We start from the raw sequence: 22,708 nt of genomic DNA on the forward strand, positions 1-22,708 counted from the left end.
ACCAGTTGCTATGTAAAGCAAATAAAAATTTTCTGAGCTTTTATCTAAAACAAACAAACAAACAAACAAACAAACAAACTAATAAACAACTTATTAAGAAGACAAACCAAACAACTAACGAAAATTCCTATCCATGGCATGTTAGGAAGGGGAGGTGTATAGGCCTATGTGATGTGTGCCTGTCTATTTTATTAACTTACTTGATCTTTGCACCTGTTGTTTCCTCTCGGAAATGAAGCCATATTTCTCTACTTTTCCTGTTTCTTTCCGTAGTGGTTCAAGGTCAGCTTCCCTTACAGAATTCGTCAGCCGTTGGTAAGTCATCTACATTGATATTTGTTTCACCGGAAAAGACTGAACTAGGGCATCTTTGTGATTGAATTAGTGTCCTTTAGTCTTTGTAACGAACGTTGTCAAGATTACGTCCAAATGCGCATATCTGGTGCACTTGTGTCCACATAATAGCATGCACAATCTATTCTAATCGTGTTTTAAATATAACACTTGTTAAGCTTACCATCAATTAGCAGAAATATCCTGTGTTTGAATGACTGATAGTTATTGCAGCTCAGTGAATAAACATTGTTTATATGGGCGACGGAAGCTAGGCCAAGTAGGCCTATTGTCAGTTCATCGTACGATAGAAATGGATCAAATTTGGCATGATCCCAATGATGGTTACACGCATGTGCAGTGCTAATACTGAAGACACCATACCCGTGGTCTACATAAGACCAAAATATTATGTTATGATGACGATGATAGTGACAATACTGATTATAAGGAAGCCTATATGTCACAAGTTATCGCAAGATTCGAGAACATCAGGCTGATGAATAATGTGTACACTCGCATCTCACCTTGTGTTCGTGTACGTCGACGACTCAAATTTCTGCCTTCAATGATTTTTCTCTCACGCATCCGTCTGTGTTCACACGCTGACAGGTTCTCCGCAGTGTGAACCGCTAACTCTACCGATATGTGTCCAGAGAGATCTTGGCTATGATCAGACCCTCTTTCCCAACATGGCTGGACTCGCCCGACAGAGCGATGCAGCAACTGCCTTGGAGGTATGCACTAGTCCCCGGTTAATCGGGTGGCCAAGTAGTGAATAAAGATTGTCATGCGGTTCCCGATTATCGAGTAAGCACTGTACTAGAAACATGAAGATCTAGAACAGGGGGGGGGGGGGCATGGGCAGAAGAAAGAAGTGAATAATAGCCCCTTGGCCCTTTTCAGAATCACTGCAGTATGAATTATTTACTTAACTTGCATATTATGGATATCAGCTCAACGAAAATTGTGGTCCTGTGACAATCAAGAATGCTTGTGTATGAATGGTTTCAGGTTTTTGCCGATAATTGGTTCTTCGGAATTCAACAAAGTGCATCTTACAGACGACATTTTCACGTTGTAAGATTATGGATATAAATGTGGAGATATTATTTTAGTCTCAATGATTATGATTTGCCATAAATCACAGACATGAAGAGTATCTTTTTAACTGCAGGGGGCATTTCATGAAGCATTTTGTCCGACAAAGTTGTCGGACAAATTTGCTCTCAGCCATGCAGATGCAAGGATTTTAGTAGCTTGTAACAGTTTGTAAGAAAAATATCTGACCAAATCGCTTCATGAAATGCCCCCAGGTCTGGTCTCGGCCAAACGTGTCGGACATGGTCATTCTGCATCGCAGTTCCTACCACGCGGTAAATTCTACTTTCTTTTCTCGCAGAGTTTTGGTGCGCTCATCCAGTTCGGCTGCGACAAGATGGCCGACTTCGTGTGCCTCCTCTTCGGCTCTCCCTGCGTGGAGGTAGGGGGAGCTGCCGTCTCCATACCGCCATGTAGACACGTGTGCGAGGATGCCAAACAGCAGTGTCTTCCCCTCTTGCAAGCCGCTGGTGTCCCGTGGCCCGAGCAGTTCCAGTGCGACCGTTTCCCCATGATGACTGAGGGATCTGTCCGCTGTGCGGAGCCAGAACTAAGTGAGAAAACCAATGGAGAAAACCATTCCACGAAAGCAAGAGTGTATTAAGTAGAGGGATGAAGGTTGAGGTTATAGACCAGCAGTTGCGATCTTACAAATTTCATTTGCAGATGGAGACAAATGGAAGAAAATTCACACCTCAAAAACACTGTAGTTCATTCTCAAGGACGGGTTAAAGGAAAAGGAACAGATGTCAAAGCGGATTCTTTTCAGCTATTCTTGTGTTCGTTTAGATTTTTTAGATGGAAATCAACGATGTGTTTTTATCGCTTTCATAAACGGCCTCGTTGATAAATCATAGATATTCTGAAAATGCGATACCAAACGCAAAGAAATTACATTAATATCAATGGATAAAATTATTAACAAAGACGACGTATTTTTTAGAACAGTCCCACCTTTGCCTGCTTCTAACTCTTTCAACCTTACCTAGACACAGCATCAAACTCAAATTTGGTCACCATTGTTAAAATCTGAAAAAGACTTAATATAATTTCATTTAAGTTCATTATTCGTCTATCCAGAATCGCTGAGTATCGCTCATTCTCATTCGACATCCAAGCAAGGTTGCTGAGAACTGTTCACCAGTTGATAGGTTATGATGTATCCTATAATTAGAATTTTTCTCTTTCCTTCTGGATAAACAGAAGGGATAATCCAACATCTTCTCCTTTTTTTTCAGGGGTACTGGACACCATAAATGAAATCACAGCCCCTCCACCACCTGCTCCAACACCCGATCCAAACGCGTGCGTTCCTGTGAATATCGCCCTCTGCCAAGCGCACGGCTTTACCCACACCAAGTTCCCCAACGTGTTCGGCCACACGGGACCGAACGACGCGGTTGTCGACATCAGCGCCCTCACGAGTCTGATCGGCTCGCAGTGCTCCAATGACATCATCCCCTTCGTATGTGGTGCCTATATGCCCAAGTGTAACCCTGTGACCAACGAAGCCATTAAACCGTGCAAGGAAACATGCAGGAGAATCTCCAAGGAATGCAAAGACACCATCAAGGAACTGTCTCTAGGAAGGCTGGATCTCTTCTCCTGCAGAAACTACGCGTCGAAGAAGGATCCAGGCGCATGCGTGTTAGGTGACTGTCTAGTTTTATCCCGTTTAGTTTTATATGGTTTAATAGTTTTGTCTGGCTTAGTTTTTCGATGCGATAGTGGTTGCATAACAGAATATCAGGTAATCCAGATTTTGAACGTGATATGATTTGATGATGATTTGATTTGATTTGATGGTGGTAATAATAGGAGATTATGGCAGTAGCACTTATCATCACTTGACGTAATTCGGATAATAATTCAATTTCAACTTTTAATATGTCTGCAACTTTTCTTTCAAGAATGAAATAGTTCGCTACATGACCGCGATTTCTTAGACACTTCGATAGTAAGGACATATTTGTATTAAAATTGATTGCTTAGCGGTCTTTGATCTGAGGGAGGCTTCCTGACACTGTCAGGAATCTTCTTGACCTATCAGGAAAATTTGCTGAGATGCTTGTAACATAGCTTGTATCCTGATTATTGTTCTTCGCTATCTCCCTGATCCTTTGATAATCCGTATGTTCCAGTAAGTTGTGAGTTACTGAATGTCTGCATGAACGTTTCTCCTAGACATCCGGGCCCCTGCCAAACCGATCATTATGAACGTTACGCGCCCAGCCGCGTCGCAAGCCCGGATGTACTTCCAGCAACCGGCCATTCCCGAGGTCAGAGTCGGCGGTCTCGAGATCACCTTCTTCACTGCAATGGGCGACGATCAGGGCACGCTTACCACCGCAGTGGATGCCGAGGGTGTGGCGGATATCGATGTGATGACGGGATCGCAGTACACCCTCATGGTTCGCGCCTTCAATGACTGGGGCAAGAGTGAATACGTAGATGCTATCGTGCCTGAATATCTATACGGTGAGAATTCGTGTTCTCCTTTGAAATGTCCCAGTGCTTTAAGAGTCTTTGGATCAGAGATCAAGTGTCAATACCATATAAAGTACAATTCCGTTATAACGAACACGGTTATAACGAATTTCAATGAAGTAAAATATTCAGGCTGCAGCATTATCCACTCTATGCATTTTTATAAGTTTATTTGTTCGGTTTTAACGAAATTTCGATCTGACGAAAGAAAACTGCCGATCCCGAGGATCTTTCTTAGGACGGGAGTCCACTGTAATTTAGACCTAGAAATTTGTCAAAACTGATAAATTTGGTGAGCCATTTTAATTTATGATTAGGAGCAAGTGGCCATGCAATTTCTTATATCTTTAACACAGAACTATAAATATTCGAACTTTGCGTCTTGCGGACTATAAACTTCAGGTTTTGCTCATACACGATGAACATTGCACACATTCTCCGTGAAGCCTGAGATTCAAATTCAACCACATTGTTAGAAATGATTGAAAGATTATAGTTAACAAACAATTTTCATGTGACGATATCCCAAAGAGCCAGCTACAACATGTCGAAATTGGAGAGAGATCCAACCAGGGATAAATGATTTACTGCTCAATGATTAAGGTCATGTCGATTTGTGTTTCGCAAAAAAAAAGGGGGACTGCCATAATGGTAAAATGTCAAATAATCTAATTTGACAAAGGTAACTTCAATCGATTACCATGAAGACGTTATCAAAGTCAATAATTATAGGAACAATTTCGATTGAGAATTCAATAAGCCTCAACGTTGGGAAATGTAGGTAAAAGTTGATCATATTAGTGTAAGTGAGACACGCTGGAATGAACTTGAAATCTGACAACGTCACTGTCAAATTTCATACTTTTCATCCCACGCAGGAATTTTGATAATTTTGAATTAGTTTGCAAGACTAAAACTGTTAGCTGACATCTTCCACCCATCAGCTTTCAGAATGTGTAAGAAAATGTCAGGGTCGTCTTCCATTCTAACGAACTAATTCAGCTGATCTGTGCACGAATAATCCTTAATAGATATCTGAGCCTCAAATCACGGCAGGAGCTGGCCTAGGAAATCTTTCAGATCAAGGGATCTTTCAGATCAAGTGCCCAGATTGTTTTTTTCTGCAAATAAAGTGATTTCTTTCATTATATTCATGCAAGGAGATATGACAGAAATTTTTGAGCCTTTATTCACCAGCTGTCGTACTCGTAAAGGCCACCGCACACTATACATCTTTCTGTCGCACGACCAGGCGACTTTGGATCTGAAATAAACCACCGTGTTTATTCGGAGGCCATTTTGATTTACAGTATTTCGGATCCAAAGTCTGTCAGTCGTGCGACCGAAAGTCGTATATGGTGTGCGATGGCCTTCAGTCTTCTTCATCAACAGTTTATATTGGTTGTGCCTCGATTTCGTTTGTTCTGCCTTTTTTTTTCTTGTTTTTAATTCTTTTATCCATTTCATATGTCTCTTTCTCCATCGTCATCGTCATCGTGATCATCATCGGTTTCTTTGTCATCTCCCATTCCAGATCACTGTGAGAGGATCACAATGACTATGTGTCAAGACTTCAGGTACTCCTACACACAGTTCCCTAACATCTTACAGCACCAAAGACAGGAAGACGCAGGTCTAGAACTCAACCAGTTTTTCCCGCTGGTCAATGTTGGCTGCTCGGCGGATCTCGCACCATTCCTCTGCTCCATGTACGCCCCACCCTGCACGGGAACCAGCAACCAAGGTTGGTATCTAAGGTTTACAGGCCTATTGAATGGGGTGTTAGCCAGTGAAGGCAAAAGGTATATTCTGTACTTCATATTGGCAAAAGGAGAAACTCATCACGTTATTTAAAGTCACATGCTTCCATCAGTAAAGCGATGATTTCTTCTCGATAATCGGTATTCCCACCTCTCCATTCACCATGAGTGCTCGTGGAAATTGTGGGAACTCGGGTCTTTTCTTTTCCGAAAACGAGATGATTACTCCTTATGGATTCAGAGGGTGTGCTCGACGGCTCAATGTTCTAGTCATCGCTATAAATTATTGATCATAAAAAGCAGATCTTATGGAGAACCATGATTTGGCTCAGTCGGTAGGGCGTCTGCAGCCATATCCAAAGGACCCCGGTTTGATACCAAAGTCTCACTGAGGAATGTTGCGTGTGATCATTCCGTCCCTTCTAATACGAGGCAAAACATTCTCTGTCACTCGGACAGGACGTAATGTATATCTGAAGAAGGCTTCCGTGATTTGGAAATTATGTTTTACTACTGAGATTTACATGTTGCAGTGAAACAGCTCCTTTAATTCTCCTTTGAACCTGAGTTTGATCTTTGTGGAAATGTCAGCAGCCACAGAAACGCAGAGCTTCGCCAACACTGTGTAGTTTCTCTAGGAAGGGTGCTGAACGCATGAACTTTTGTCCAAAGGAGTTCCGAAATGTTAAAATGATTTCTATTTGTACTCATGTCCCGTTTATAGAAAGTCGTTATATTGATGTCTGCTCCTCGAGACTAACAGTCTGTGTCTCTTTGTATGTTTCTCTCGCGCCATCTCTGTATGTTTTGTGCCTCTCTGTATGTTTCTGTGTCTCTCCCTGTATGTTTGTGTCTCTCTCTATATATATGTTTCTGTATCTCTCTCGGTATGTTTCTATGTCACTCTGTATGTTTCTGTGTCTCTCTGTATGTTTCTGTCTCTCTGTATGTTTCTGTGTCTCTCTGTATGTTTCTGTCTCTCTGTATGTTTATGTGTCTCTCTGTATGTTTCTGTCCCTCGGTATGTTTCTATGTCACTCTGTATGTTTCTGTGTCTCTCTGTATGTTTCTGTCTCTCTGTATGTTTCTGTCTCTCTGTATGTTTCTGTGTCTCTCTATATGTTTCTGTCTCTCTCTCGTTATGTTTCTATGTCACTGTGTATGTTTCTGTGTCTCTCTGTATGTTTCTGTCTCTCTGTATGTTTCTGTGTTCGTTCTGTCTCTCTCTCTGTATGTGTTCGTGACTCTCTGTATATGTCTGCAGTCATTACACCATGCCGTGAGCTTTGTCAGTCCGCCCGCAGTGGCTGCGAACCGCTCATGAATAAATTCGGCTACGATTGGCCTGAAACCATGGACTGTTCCATGCTTCCATCTGTGGAGGAAGAAGGCGGTATCAAGTGCTTCAATAATGGTAAGTCAACGACGTACTTCCCTTCGATCCCTTCAAAGAAAGAGGTTACATTGCAGTGTGCCTGTCTGCTTTACAGGACTTTTTCCCGTGAAATCCCAAAACAATTTCCCCCCACGGGGATATTTATCATTTTACATCAAACTAATATTCATCTGAACACAAATTTCAAATAATCATTTCAAATAATCCCAAAATCCCAAAACATGACCAAGATTTTTGCCATGTTCGTTGTCATTCAAGATACTTCACAAGTATAGGCCTACTTCAGAAAATACTTACGTATAAATTACAATTTCTACTAAAATTAAGTAAAAAATTTTTAATGAGTTTTTTTTTTCCTTTGGTATATTATGTTCTGAGTTGCTTATTCTACCCATAAGTCTGATTAAAAAGGATTTATAATGACATATTTTGGTGTTTACATCATGTTTTTATGATTTTTAATGAAGAATACATGTTCCTTTAAGGAAAATAAGGCGTTGCCATGGCAACGGGTGAAGACGTCGGTTAGAAAAATGGCAACAAGTGGATTCGCGTTCAGCACCCCCAAAATAGGGGAAATAGCACAAAAAATCAAAATCTACAGAAAATTTTAAGAACACCCCAATATTGTGACAACTCGCCGTGTACTATATGTGCTTAGATTACACTGAAATGCCGCAAAGAGGGTAGCCTTTTGCCAAGACCTTCTCGCTGCATGGTGGTAAGGGGATGGGGGAGAACGAAGTGAGCTCAGCTGAGTTGAACAGCGCGAGGTCACACTCAGCTGAGCTCGCTTCGCTCGCCCGTTATTGACGTCATACAGCGAGAGGGCCTTGACAAAGGTCTACAAAGAGATTTAAGTAGCATGATAGGACTTATCTGCCCTAACGTATGACAGCAGACAGGTATCATACCGCGCCTAAAAATAATTGTGAAATATTTAGTTTATTTTCTGAGAAATTAATTTTATGCAAAATAGTGATATAACGCAGATGAAGGCGCAATTAAATCTCAATGACGCGCCTCAAACACAACAACAAACAGTAGACGCTGTGTACGACTGATAGTCTATCATGCCAGACCTTCTCTGACTACCTATCGAAACTGTTCCCATTACTAGTAATTCATAGCTCCATAGCATCCATAGCATTGCAACAACTAACGAGCATAAAGTCGCATCACGTCCCCTCGCCTCGTCACCTTAAATGTTAATGTGCCCGTCGATCTCACTGAATAACATCAACCAACCCACTATCTAATCCGATGCCCTCCACAACAGTATCGTAAAAGCTCTAACTTTGACATTAAAAAGCTATAACTTGACATTAAAGGGAAGATAAACCCCAAGAACAATGTGGATTGAGTGGAAGCAGCAACATTAGTAGAGCACATCAGTGAAAGTTTGAAGAAAATCGGACAATCGATGCAAAAGTTATGAATTTTTAAAGTTTTGGTGTTGGAACCGCTGGATTAGGAGACTACTAGAGGTTATGACGTTTGAGTGGACAACAATACCAAGAAAATATAAAGAAAATACTACAAAAATCCATTTTTCATGAAAATTACAAATTCCATCGACTTGATATTGACATATGTTAATGGTAGGATTATTCCCCCTGCTTTCTGAAAGCGGTTGGTCCACTGCTCTTACATGATTCAAGAAAAGTGAATTTTTGTTGAATTTCCTTTATATTTTCTTTGTATTGTTGTCCACTCATACGTCATATCCTCTAGTAGTCTCCTCATCCAGCGGTTCCAGCACCAAAACTTTAAAAATTCATAACTTTTGCATTGATTGTCCGATTTTCCTCAACTTTCACTGATGTGTTCTACTAATGTTGCTGCTTTCACTCAATCCACATTGCTCTTTGGGTTTACCTTCCCTTTAACTGGCACCAACCAATTCGATTAAAGCGTTGAATTATGCCTACAGACACCATGCGAATCTCATGAATAATATTATTGTCGCTGTTCCAAGAGAACACGAGTAGACTTATACAAGTAATATGTTGCGGTGACTGGCGTGTCAAACTGCCTTTTCTCATACATGTACTTGAAGGAAAACTCGTTTTGTATATTTGTTCCGATAAGATTGAATCTTAAAAACTAACTATCAATTTTTTTTTTCTCTCTCTCTTTCTCCAGTGGGCTTAATAATGCGGCCGGACGAGAGTCGCCTCGCGGTCGAAGAAGGAGACTCGATCACGCCTTACTGCACGTCGACGACCAGGGACTCGAGGCCGCAGTGGCTGGATCCAAGTGGTCAGATTGTCCCTCTAAAACCTGAGGGTCAGTGCTATTTGCTTTATTCAAACAATAGCCCAATAGCCAGTATAGTCCCATTTCAGTCCATGTAGTATTTTTAAATGCGTGCCCGTTCTCGCTCTGGCAAGGATATGTTAATATTTCAACTGCAATCATGCTTTACTTTTCGTAGTCACAGCCACGTCATCGTAATCCAGTCTACACCATTGCTGAAATACTCCTGTAAGTTAAAATTCACCGTCAGCCTGTCTTTTCATATTCGAAAAAAGTCTTTGAAAATGAAACATAGCCTTTCTGTCGGTTTGTGACGTAATCAATGCAGGTCTCACGGCCGAGGTACCAAATGTGTTCACCAAGGAAATCGGCGGGCAGACGATCTCCCTATCAATTACGGCGCTGTCGGCAAACTCCAGCGGATCGTACACGTGCGAGCTTGGTAGCGAGCAAAGGTCCATGGTCATCTCTATGCCAAGTAAGTGCGCCCATGCGCAAGTCACATTAATGCTATGCGTCCGGCATTGCGTCAAAAAAAAAAGAAAAAAAAAATGGACAGGAGGTAATGCCCCAGTCACACAGTGCTTTACGATGGGTTACGTCTGCCGCGGATAGATACGGATGAGTGCACGCAGGGGGACGCAGCGTGGACGCAGGCATCCGCAGGGACGTATGTAGACGTAACTGTCCGTAACTCATCCGTAAAGAAACGCAAAATGACGTCGCCAAAATTTTGAATTGTTCAAAATTTCGCAGAGGGACGCCATGGATGCAAACTTACGCAAGTAACCGGAACCAAACGTGACTATCCGTAACTTAACCAAACGTGACTATCCGTGACTACCCGTGGCTTGGACGCGGACAATCCGCAAAAATGTTTACCTCCCGTCCGTTTGCGTTCGCTTACGTCCACTGTAAGTATCCGAAATTAACCGCAAGTTAACGTATCACAACAGTTTCGTCCGCTTACGGATATTTACGGACAGCTGCGGATGCTGCGGACAATTACGTCCTTCGACGTTTTCCGTTTTCCACTCGCATGGGAACACAAAAACTCGTGGGAAGCCACACAACTCGTGTTGCCAAGCTGCAGCGCCTTTACCTGAAGGAATGCTACAACACAGTCGGAGCGGTGGAGAGGCAGAACCGCATGGTCAAATTATGAAATTTCTCCCACAATTAATGGTCATTTTAAGTGGCACCCATATACCATTTATACTCATGACATTGGTTGACTGTTGGTGCTGAACTTTTTTTTCTTGCACTCTTCGAATGCATATTTTTCGAAAAAAGCAATATTTTGGGTAGGGGATGGGGTGACAGCATTTTATTCACTTTTCTGGCCGGGGAAGGTGTGGGACAAGGGCAACTATATAAAATGACAACGAATTTAGTATTTCTCTATAGTCTTACCCACTTCACGCTCCATCGAATGTGTATTACGTTTTTTTAAATATTGTATCTGGGTGTGGGATGGGTGTTTGAAAGTCTTGATGTCTTTTTTTTCTGGAAATTTAATAAGAATTGCTTTATAATAAATATCTCCTTAACATAACCCAATAAGTCATGAATATCGCTGAACAACGACAGCGTAACCACAGTTTGTCTATTCCATGACTGTAAGTAATATTTTCTTACTCTAATGTGTAACTTATCGATCTATATTGTATTTTATTTGTGGTATAATGATGTTATAATATTCTTTACATTTATGACGTTTATTCATATTTGAGTTGCACAAACAAAATTCAAACTTCATGTTCAAAATTTCATATATCTTTTATTATTGTATAGCAAATTAAAGGATTAATTTTTTCACAACATGTACGTAATTCAATTTCAGTTTTCCCCAGCGTACGATGTAAGACAGTCCAAAATGTGATAACCTTGCTGTGTCATAATACACCGACTTAGCAGGGATCGTAAGAGAAAACCAAATTGTCCATAATTATTCATAACAATCTGTAACTATCCGTAACTATCCGCAACTCTCCGCAAGTGTTCAGAACTATTATGTGCCAATTCGTAAGAATATCCGCAAGTGGACGCAAGTATTCGCATCTGGTCGTATCTGTCCGTATCGCCCGCATTTTTCCCGTATGTTTTGTACAAATTTCTGGTGACGGCAAAGGATCCGCGGGGGTCCGCTGAAAAAATGACTTCATTGGACGTAACACCGGACGCAGAGCATTATGTGACTGGGGCCTAAACATTTTGCCGGATGGTCTGCGTCCAAGCTACGTAAAGTTACGTTCACTTACGGATAGTTATGATTATTAACGTATAATCTGCATTCAAAATATCGAGGGTCTGCCGCTGTAATTTGGCGTTTCACTACGGATCAGTAACGTCTACTTTTAATGACCCTGCGAATCCCTAGGTCCGTGCTCCGTCCACTTTTCCTTATCTATCCGCGGCAGACGTAACTCAACGTAAGCGACTGTGTGACTGGGCCTTAAGGCGAATGCCCACTGTCCAACCTTAGCCTGCGAGCTGGTACGAGCTGTATGGGGCGCCATACAGTCTGTGGCTCGTGCCACTTCCGGGTTTCATTTTCTTTTTTTTTTCCTTTTTATTTCTTATGTTTTAAAAGAAAATAAAAAAAGGGGGGGGGGCTCTCTGGATCCGACACTGAAGATACCTCTCAACGAATAGATTGGTTGCAACTGATTGACAATTGCCCTGCATCGACGTATAAGCACTGAATCAATCATGGGCGTACATAATCGAGTGGGATTCGAACCCACGACCTCCTGATCACCGCACAGGCGTCATCTCCACTAGACCACCGAGCTTTCGCCCGACAGCAAGTGTTGGTTCTAATACTTAAAGCATGCAGTGGGTACTGCGTAATAATTCAAATTCATGAAATTATTTAGTCGAGATGCTTTCATTGCAACTGATTGACAAATATTGTGTTTTTGCCCTGCATTGACGTAAAAAAGCACTGAATAGGTCGTTGGTTCGAATCCCGCTCGAGTATGTACGCCCATGATACTACTAAACACCGATTAATTCAGTGCTTATTTACGCCGATGCAGGGCAATATTATTTGTCAATCAGTTGCAATGAAAGCATCTCGACGGAAGAATTTCACGAATTTGAAGAATTGATTGGTATGATGACCTGTTTTAAATTTGAAACCGAATTCGGCAAGCAGTGAAATTAAATTTACACTCAACCAGTATTGTCGATCTTGAAGACTGCTGTTAAATTTTCCTTGTGACAACATTCAATGTTTTGGGCACATTTTGTAATTTTGATGTGTTTATTGTCCTCATTGTTTATACTGAGTAGTTGGTAATCATGCTGTATTATCTCCGAACAGAAACCTGTGAGATGCTTACATCAGACGGGTGTCTAAGGGTCCTACCGTACAACGTGTCGCTCTATCCGAATCTACTGGGCCACACCACGTCTCTAGAAGCCGAGATCTCTTCGTACCAGTTCCTCCCCCTTCTTGCCGTCGGCTGCTCGCCCATCAACCTGCCTCTCTTCGTCTGTTCCCTCTTCCATCCACCGTGTCAAGATGCCATTGTCCCGCCGTGCGCCGAGCTCTGCAACGCAGCCATGACGGACTGCGCGCCGTATCTTCTGGGCGCGGGACTGACGTGGCCCCAGGGTGCGCAGTGCAGTAGATTCCCCAGCGCTTCAAGTGGGGCGTGCGTACCACCTGTCGGTAGGTTAGAAGCCCTTGTTTGGGAATGTGAAGTAAAGTAGGCCGACGTAACTTCTCAAGTCATTGTTTTTAATGTTACATGATTTAATGATGAATAAAAAGAAGTTTAAAGGTAACATAGGAGCCTAAAACTCACAGCAAAGGAAGTAAAGGTTCTTTCTATCCAAACCAGAATGATTGTGCATTTTTGCATATTTTAGGAATATTATACGCGTGGAGTAACTTTTCTACTACCTGCTATCAGACATGAATGTGTTGCAGACAGACGGCGGAGTAAACAGTGAGGGTACGTGTGATAAAGTATCATGCAACATTGGCCTAAAAATCTTTTCAAAATGCTTCTTATTCCGTCCGCGTAATTTCTTAGGTCTGCCCACCATCACGCCATCAGAAGGGCCGGATCCTACAGCTATGCCGGATCCGACAGATCGACCGGGCGAAACCACGAAGTTACCAATGGAAAGTGTCACCGCAACCACCATGCCTGGTAATGCTACCAATACGACCGGGGAGTTGCTGAGCCGATCGTACGCCATCCGCGACCGCGGAATGGTGCAGATGTTCCGTGGATGGGTGGATGTACAGGGACAGGGCGCTCCCAACGACTTCTGCAGGTAAATGTAACTCCTTAGTCTCTCTCTCCCCCCCCCCTTCTCTGTTTGCGTGTAACCCGCCAATCTGTTGTGCTGTGTTTTAAAGAAAGAAGAGAGAGAGAGAAAAAAAAATAAGGCCCTATACAACAAATAATTTGCCCCAGACAATACTGACATAAATCAAACATAATAAAATCTTAAAGGTATCAAAGAAGAATATTACATATACCATAATGATGTCTCCGCGAGGGAGCTCATATTGGAAGTCTCCGCAAGGAGCTCTTTAGTCTTACAAAATAACTCCACGAAGAAGCTTAAGCAAATAAGAATTATTAGAGTGATATTATTCAGTACCAAAAATAATAGTCATGTCTCTAAAAAGAGCTCATAATAAAAGAATACTATACTCATGGAGAACAAAGTCTAGATTGAAAAAAAAACAAAAAAAATAAACACTAATGAGACCTTAGTGAGTTTGTCACGATGAAAACTGAATAAAAATTGTCATTGTTGATGTTTGATATATGTCAAGGGATATTTACCACAAGATGACTTCTCGTAATCCTGAATCATGTAAAGGTAACAACACGGCGTGGAATAGCATGCTAACTTTTCATTGTAACTTTGTTTGATTTCATCGCTAACCTCGAACATAATTTTCATTTACCACAGTCTTCTCTGCGCATATTGAATCCGAGTATAACTCGTGTGTAAAGAAAAGATGTTATCAGATTTTTTTTTTGGAGAAAGGTACAATAACTGACACTCTGCTTTGATGTTTCAGAATCATTAACGATTGTTCCATTTGCTGACTTAAATTTGTACCACACACCAATGTTCTTGTGGATAAAGCACGAGTTTATTTCGCTCCGTCCTACTGAGGTCATTAATACATAGAAAAAAAAATATGTGAATGGTCCACTTTGTATATTGAACATGGCGGCTGATGACGCTTTGAAGTACAGCATTCAGGTCTGCTTGAAATCATGTCAGCAAAAAGGTTTGTTGAAAAACTCTGGTGTGGATATAGCTAGACCTGCATTGAAATATGGAGCCAGCTTTTATGATTGTGACGTTGACTGATACGATGACGACATGTCATGTGTTCATCTCACTGAATTATACTTCAGTGGTTTATCTCTCGTCGTCACTTTTGCTTTTCAGATGACGTAGTGGATGTTCTCCATTCTGATTGGCCCTCGAAATCGACAGCAGCAAAAATAAAACAATTTGACTCAGGGACAAGAGCGTAATCTGACAGGATAGGAGTGATAATTTCGTATTCTCAAAACATATTTCGTGGGATTGCTACGTGTAGCTCTAAAAGATTTAATGTTTTTCTTTATCAACCACTCAGAATCGTACGAACGGACGGAAAACCTTTTATATCTTGTCTTCTCGCTGGCTCCGAAGTAGATGATCTGATGGCCTACACATCACCGGACCCTTCTGTCGAATGGTTTGACCCAGGTTACTCCCATACTTGGTACATGCGAGATGAGGATGATGATGGACGAGACGATTATTGCAGGTAGGGACAGGACCACAGTGTGTTCATGAGGGTCAAGAAGCAGATTTCCATCTCTGAAAATGTAGAGTTGATTGTAAACTCTTTAATAGTAAAACTCTTTTTTTTTTGGGGGGGGGGGGGGGGGAGGGCATTTACGCTGTCGAGAGACTATGCCGAGATTAAAGGTATGTTTTTTTTCCCCATCAGGGCAGACTAACAATGTAGAAATGACAACAATTAAAAAAAAAGAAAAATAATGGATGATAAAACGCTGACAATTATTTTTTTTTTTTTTGATCAAAGTGGTTGGAATGTTCACTCTTTCCTCGTTTTCCTGTGCTTGAGCGTAATCAACACATTCTGTCTAACTTCCGTAAACTTTACTTTTAGTTTTATTATACATTCATACAAAGCCAACTTATATGGTGTTGAACTATAATCTAGACGTTTAGAGCTGTGTTCAATTTCATAAATTCAAATTGTTCTCACCTTTGCAGGCAAGATACCTTGTGATCGTTATTTTGTGTCGTAATGTGCTCGTTTTTAGAAAAATTTTCGTAATCAGGTTTGCTATCCCTATATTATTATTCTACATATAAATTCCCGTCACTCTATAGCATATCGCAGAAGATTCATTCTGTTTGCATTATGCTGAAGGGAAATTCAACTCGACGAAAAAGAATATTTTGAGAGAGGGAGAGCACTAATCTGAAGCAATAAACAAGATATGAAAGTCGTAGAATAAATGTCTGTTGTTACGATTACTAATTACTCGATTCGGACTCTCATGGACGCATTTAACCCTAAAAAGACTGGGCTATTTTGGTAGCTCGAAAGACTGGGGGGGGGGGGGCCTAAAGGGGCCCCCCTTAAGATCTCAGCCGTGGATCGCGCGATCGCCGCGGAAATTTGCACAATGGTAGTGTGTGATGTAATCTACAAGATCGTATATTTAAATTTTCCAAAATAGTCTTCTTTTATTTTATTTTGATTAATTATGCTAATTTATGCGATAAATCAGACTTTTTTTATCTAAATCAGTAAATAAAGCTCCAAAAGTGCTCATTTTTGGTCTAGATATTCTTTGTAGCATTCTTAGCAAATGTACTTGAAAAAAAAATCGGTATCAAAATTAATTTCTTATTTGTTTTATTGTTTTATGAATTTCTTATGTATTTCTTTGTTTTTTCGACCTTTTGTTTTTGTTGTTTTTTTCAGCAAAATTTGTGGCAGACCCTTTTTGAAGCATAATACTACTAAAACAAATTGATTTTAGCCATTGAGAGTAAAAATAAGCATATTTATATGAACCATGTGATAAAACTCTATTTGTATTGACTTTGTACACAAAATCACATTTTTGAGCCATTTTCGGTCTCACATGCATGTACAAAAAGTTATGTAACTTCAGAACCGTACCCCCGGGCGTCACAAATTTGGTGTCAAAATGTGTGGGAAACTCGAAAGAAAAAAGTCATAGAGCATCGCGGCGAGAGCATTGCGTGTTGCTGAGTAATCGCGCGAAATGTCGAGGGGGGGGGGCCTTTTAGGCCTTTTAGGCCCCCCCAGTCTTTTTAGGGTTAAACAGTCGTCTTTTCACTTAATTGTTACTCATTTTACACTCAGTCCTCTCTCGATATCTTGCCCAATTAATGTGGAGACGTCGTAGCCTTTTGACAAGACCTCGTGGCTATAAAAGAGACTAAAATTGCGAGAGAACGGGTGAACACGAGACCGAGAGACGCTGCAGCCACGCCACTGCGGCGTTCACCCGTTTCTCGCAGTGAGGCTTTGTCAAAAGGCAAAAGGGCTAGAGACGTGGCGGCGACGTCCCGCGACTTCTGGGCGAATAAGTTGTCCCCTATTGGAGACGTCTTGGACGTCGCTGTCGAGATGTTTTCTGCATGGTCTTGGAGTAGCACCAGTCGCCCCGACATCAGTCGGGCGGTAGTCGCAGGGACGTCTCTTCCAGTGAGACGGGCCTCTGATACTGCTTTGTACATTGTGTTTGTGGAACAACGACAAAGTAATGCGATTTATTTGTGTGTTCTCAGTAATATCTTTCTCTCTCTCTTTATGTTATTTCGATAACAGGTGTGTCGGTAGTGTGCCCTCTACGGTGGTGGTGTGTATGAAGGCTGGAAGGGATGGTTTCGAGGGGCCTAGTTACGATTTTGTACCCGCTAACGCCCCTCAAGATTGCCTCTTCTACCAGGCTGATCCTTTCTTCGGCTATGAGTAGTATTCGTTTGCCTGTCAAGCTGTAACATTTTATACACATAAAAGGGCAACACTCAAATTCCGTGACTACTTTCTTATGAGGTTTTTCCTTTTGCTTTTCCATCTTATAGTTAGATTTATACATCATTTTCACTTCCGGTATTTTTGTGAAAAAAACCAACAATAATCCAGAGTACTATCATTGCTAAGGATTGTGATATTATATTGTGTTATGTCTAACTTACATAGTAGACAAACGTGTGTATTGAATATGCCTTTATCAGTAGGCCTAAACTCAGTTCCTGAAGAGAAAAGGAAGTACATGAAACGTACTGTAAATACATATTAGTGTAAATACATGATGTATCGTCATTTCCTCATAGTGGTTAATATTGAGGGAAAATCAATAAAAAAAAAGAAGAAAAAACAGCGCTGCTAGCGCTGCTGTAAGTTGATCTGTTTAATTTTTATGTCCATCATCCTGGGTAAGCGACAGTGATGTATTTTAATCATGGAATTGAAATTACTAAATGGATCCTGTACTCCTATTAACAGATTTGTCGAGGGGAGTTCATGGGCTTTCTTTCACATATGCTTTTCCGTTTTTGTATAGGGTTACAATGTCATCCTACAGAGAGGGGGGGGGGGGGGGCTTTGTTCAAGGTTGCAGCTTTTACAGAAATCTCATAATGAGGGCTCGCTTGACCAATCACATGTGTTCAAGTTCCATTATGAAACTGAAGCTTCATAGCTTGACGAAGTCAACCACATAGGCCCTACCCAGTAAAAAGCTGATGTATGGAGAAAGTCTCCAGATCAACCAAACGTGATAAGAAACAAGAATTTAATCACTGCATCTGGACGTATTTATATTTCAAAATACAGTAATCGAGTTCCTATAGTTCCGAGTTCTCGAACTAAGTAGTATGTTCAGATGCAGTAATTTAATTCTTGTTTTTACGGTTGAATGTTATTACCAGAATCTACACCAATCAGTCTCCAAATCAAGATTTCATTGACGACGATAACCCCGAATATAACACTAGCAAGTTCATTGTGGTAATGTGGATAATGAAATTCTATTCTGAAGTGTTTGATTCACAAAATTACATATTGAGTCATGATGGGCTTTTCCCTTGAAAGAGGATATGTTGAGAAGGGGAAGTGAGTGAAACGTAGTGTAAATACGTTTTAGTGTAAATACATAGACCTTCATTCAGTCCTAATGTTGCGGGAACTTCAGAATCTGAAAATCCCAAGCAACAATCATTAGTTATTATGTTTGGTTGTTTTGATTAATCAATTCAGGTAGAAGCAGTGATGTAACAATGATAAAATTAGATTTTAAAGATTAACACATCATGACTGTATTCCCAACAGTTGTTTGGTTTTTTTTTGAAAGAAGAAGTGCAGCTTCCTGGTCCAAATGCATTTATCTCTTGGGAGGAGTAGACCGAGAGTAGAATGTCAACCTTCTCACAAGAGTTGTTTTAGGATGCAGCTGTTAAAGAAATCTGATACACATAATTTTTATCCTTCAAGATAGATAAAGACTTTCTCCTACACATCAAAGGCACTCGAGTCTTATGATGAATAGGAAGCTTAGATCTGCGAAGAAGTAACAGCCAGATATAGGAGTAACAGTTGATGCCATATGCAATTTTAAAAGGATGATCTAGTATTGGTTGAGATGAGGAATCAGCTTTTAACTTTTTGCGAGATACGTAGAACCACCTCATGGCATGTTAAGAGCATATAATTCTATGAGAAATTCAAAGTTGATTTCATAGAAATCGATTTTGAAGTGGCTGGGATATCCCCCCCCCCCTCCAAAAAAAGAAAAAGAAAAAAGAGTAAAACAAAGCCATTATAATAAAAGGTGGGTGCCACCTTTATTAGGATCGCTTCGTTTTGGATATCTCAGCCATTTCAAACCCAAATTTTCGTCGAATAACTTGAATTCCTCATATTTATAATATGCTCTTTTATACTGTATTTCATAAGATGTTTCTCATCATCTAAAAAAAATAATCATCACAAAAAAAAAAATTGGAAACCTAAAGCCCCATCTCAACCGAAACTGTCCTATCCCTTTCAATATCTCTAGATTCAGTATTTCGAAGAAAGCGATATTCTGAAACATAAAAGAAGCAAGCGCAATGTGGAATGAATACTTGTATTTTGGTATTTGCGCATGGCATTATGGAACGTAATAGGCCTGCCCGGAATTTCGTCTTCAGAAAAGGCACGTCCGTGCGTGCACTTGTACTGTGTATATTTAATGATGTATTTTGTACGTACTGTGTATACATGCCGTAACAGTGATACTAAAGGTTAGTGTCACGTGTCAAATGCTCTATAGCATTCTCATTACCTCTGAATACGATGTCTTGATATGATTGTAAAATGGAAGAATGAATAAACATTCGTTTCTAGATTAAATCAAATTCACATTCTCTATTTTGTGTGGTTGCAATGTCTCTATAGTTCATTGCGGAAGTGCTCTTTGCATAAATTGAAGATTTCTTAGTTTGGATTCCATCAGAACATAGGCCTATTCAGCATATATATATATATATATATATATATATATATATATAATATGCTGAATATATCAATTTGACCCCCCCCCCCCCCCCCTTCAGATCTAGGCCGCCGATCGCGCGATCGCCGCAAAATTTTGCATGAACATAGAGCCGGATGTCATCTACAAGATCACATGGTTATACAGTAGAAAAATATTGATGTTCTATTTTTTTTTTGTAAATTAATGATGCAAATTTATGCATGAAATCATATTTTCACCTGTAACTCCATTAAAAAGACTGAAGACTGAAAGTTTTGTGTCGGAATCCCTCAAGACACATCGAACAATTTTCTTGTAAAAAAAATTGCACAATCAAAATCAATTTCTGACGTATAGGTGATATTATTTTGTTGGAACTCCATTTACGAAAGTAATTGCCCACAGGCTGCATAATATTATTATGACATCTTTGTATCTTTGTCAATAGAGGTAATTGAGCATGCACCAACACAAAACGGAGAGTCAAAATAACAGAATCACCTTGGATATCGAAAGATATTCTGACTTCGATTCGCTCCCGGGATTAAGCCAAAAAGAGCAACTCTATAATACATGTATAATGCATGACTGGATATTTATAAAAGGGCACGCAATGATATAACGGAGGCCGCTCGGAAAGCTAAACGGGATTTCATAACTGAAGAAGATTAATTCAGCAATATACACAATCTAAAAGAAATATGGAACCCCCTGAAAAACTAATGCCAAACAAGAATAGTCGGCCTGACATAATTTTATGACAAATAATGTGCCTTACCTATATGTACAGCTAAGAGCTGGCGAATGCTTTCAATGATTTTTCATATACATTGGTAGTAGTGTTGAGAACAAAAGTCATGAAACAAATGCAGACGATCATTTTTAAAAGGTTACATCAAATTTTACTTTCGATACCGTTTCAGTGACATGATACAAAGGCTGTGTAAGGCTTTTACTTTTTTTCAGTGACTTACTGTACAAAATCCTCTCCTTACGAGGACAATGGCAGAGTAGAATCCTCTACCAACAAATGTTAGGGACGCCCCAACGGTTGATTCAAAAAGGTAAAATTAGGTGACGCGGATATCCCAACTTCAATTCGGGGGCCCATTTTTTATGCATTGTTATAGCCACCCTGCGCATGAAACTGAATATCCCAGCTGTGGAGTCTTGTTTGCACTACAACGTGTATAGCCGGAAGAAGAAGAAGAGTGAATTTCTACGTGGCAATTGACCGTGAGTGTTTTAGTGTGAATAATAATATGTGTGTCCTGTCTGTGTGTTTGTCTGTGTATGTATAGATGTGTGCGTATATATATATATATATATATATATATATATATATATACATATGTTTATATATACATATGTATATATATATATATATATATATATATATATATATATATATATAAAATATATAAATATACATATCCATATATAATTATATATATTATATACAATGTATATATATATGACGGAGGAAGGGCTGCTGGCAGATGTTGCAGTATATAGTTAACTTGTTGCCTTTTACTGCTGGCAAGCTTTCGACTCTTTTACAGGTCTTCTTAAGGGCTTGGGACGTAAGCAAAAAGCAACCAATTTACGAACACTTAAATAGAATAAGGCAAAAACAAGGCATGCAAAATAAAAGAAAGCCAAAATAAAAACAAACATCAACATAACATATAAGGTGACATTCACCACAGAACAGCAGTATGTCATACATTGGCATGCACGGCGGTGAAAGTTACTGATAGGAGATATATATATATATATATATATATATATATATATATATATGTGTGTGTGTGTGTGTGTGTGTGTGTGTGTGTGTGTGTGTGTGTTTGTCTGTTGGCCGTTGGGGTGGTAATCTATAAAGTTGCGTGTAGTATTGACCGATTCTGTGACGCGCTATGTGTATTTTTGGCATGGGCAGCGCCATACTGGGTGTATCAGCCGACCCCCCCCCCTCCGCACTCCCCCACCCCTCTCCCTACATTAGCACGCGCGCAGAATGAAAAACTGCTTCAGCCAATAGGCGTCTCGTACTGAGTGCGCGAATGCTTGCTTAGTGCGCGAACCTTTGTTACAAGTGCGTGATAAACATATTGCCCCGGGGTGGGGGAGAGCAGGGGGGGGGGGGGGGGGGGTCGGCTGATACACACCATGGCTGCGCCCTGTGCCGTAAAATGTCTGCTGCCCTCAACGAACCCGAATCGGTCAATATAGGTGAAAACTTCGTACAAATGTTAGTTTTATCTGCAGTAGTACGACGAGCTGTAGTTACCCCGTTGTAAAAGCATTGTCTTTGTGCCTCCATCATAGTCAGTTTCAGCACTGATGGCTTTGGAAGGTTGTGAAAATGAATAATAGTTCAATAAACTTGAAGACGCCCATCGACCTGGACATGTTATTTGCTGGTGGTATGTTAACAACGTTTAATGTCATCTCTTTGTTTTTGTCAGCTGCACTTGCTCTTTCGGTTCCAAGTATACGACTCTTGAATTTTCTAATATAGTATAGGGCCTAATATGCTACCCCACCACTGCCCACAGGACGTAATTCCAGCACAGTGCTTATTGATGATGGTCTCTTTATTTGTACCCTGATATATCACAAATACATTTTGACGTATTTCTTTCATGGGTAAACCCTATGTCTATTATAATGTTACGGAGGAAGATAAGAAATCTAATTGTTGCTATATTCTGTACGTTTTTGTTCTATTTGTACAAACTCATGGACAAATGGAATAAAATGAAATTGAAAATTGAAAATTTATCACTTTCTTTGCGACCGTC

General features: G+C 40.4%; 1 protein-coding gene across 1 annotated transcript in view; it reads left to right on the forward strand.

Annotated features, from left to right (window-relative positions):
* The window catches only part of LOC139729391 (uncharacterized), a 51,739-nt gene extending 34,379 nt beyond the window's left edge, over positions 1-17,360 (forward strand). Inside the window, exons 3-15 of the mRNA XM_071640322.1 lie at positions 274-315; positions 946-1,070; positions 1,736-1,988; positions 2,673-3,086; positions 3,619-3,912; positions 5,456-5,665; positions 6,946-7,095; positions 9,223-9,366; positions 9,665-9,814; positions 12,665-13,015; positions 13,383-13,629; positions 14,966-15,139; positions 17,213-17,360. Coding sequence (XP_071496423.1) covers positions 274-315; positions 946-1,070; positions 1,736-1,988; positions 2,673-3,086; positions 3,619-3,912; positions 5,456-5,665; positions 6,946-7,095; positions 9,223-9,366; positions 9,665-9,814; positions 12,665-13,015; positions 13,383-13,629; positions 14,966-15,139; positions 17,213-17,360 — 2,702 coding nt within the window. The remainder of the gene's footprint in view (positions 1-273; positions 316-945; positions 1,071-1,735; positions 1,989-2,672; positions 3,087-3,618; positions 3,913-5,455; positions 5,666-6,945; positions 7,096-9,222; positions 9,367-9,664; positions 9,815-12,664; positions 13,016-13,382; positions 13,630-14,965; positions 15,140-17,212) is intronic.
* Positions 17,361-22,708: the final 5,348 nt, after the last annotated feature.

The sequence above is a fragment of the Diadema antillarum genome, unplaced genomic scaffold, assembly GCF_040938485.1.
Source record: "Diadema antillarum isolate AM-2024a unplaced genomic scaffold, OU_Dant_1.0 scf00000020, whole genome shotgun sequence".
Classification (NCBI taxonomy): domain Eukaryota; kingdom Metazoa; phylum Echinodermata; class Echinoidea; order Diadematoida; family Diadematidae; genus Diadema; species Diadema antillarum.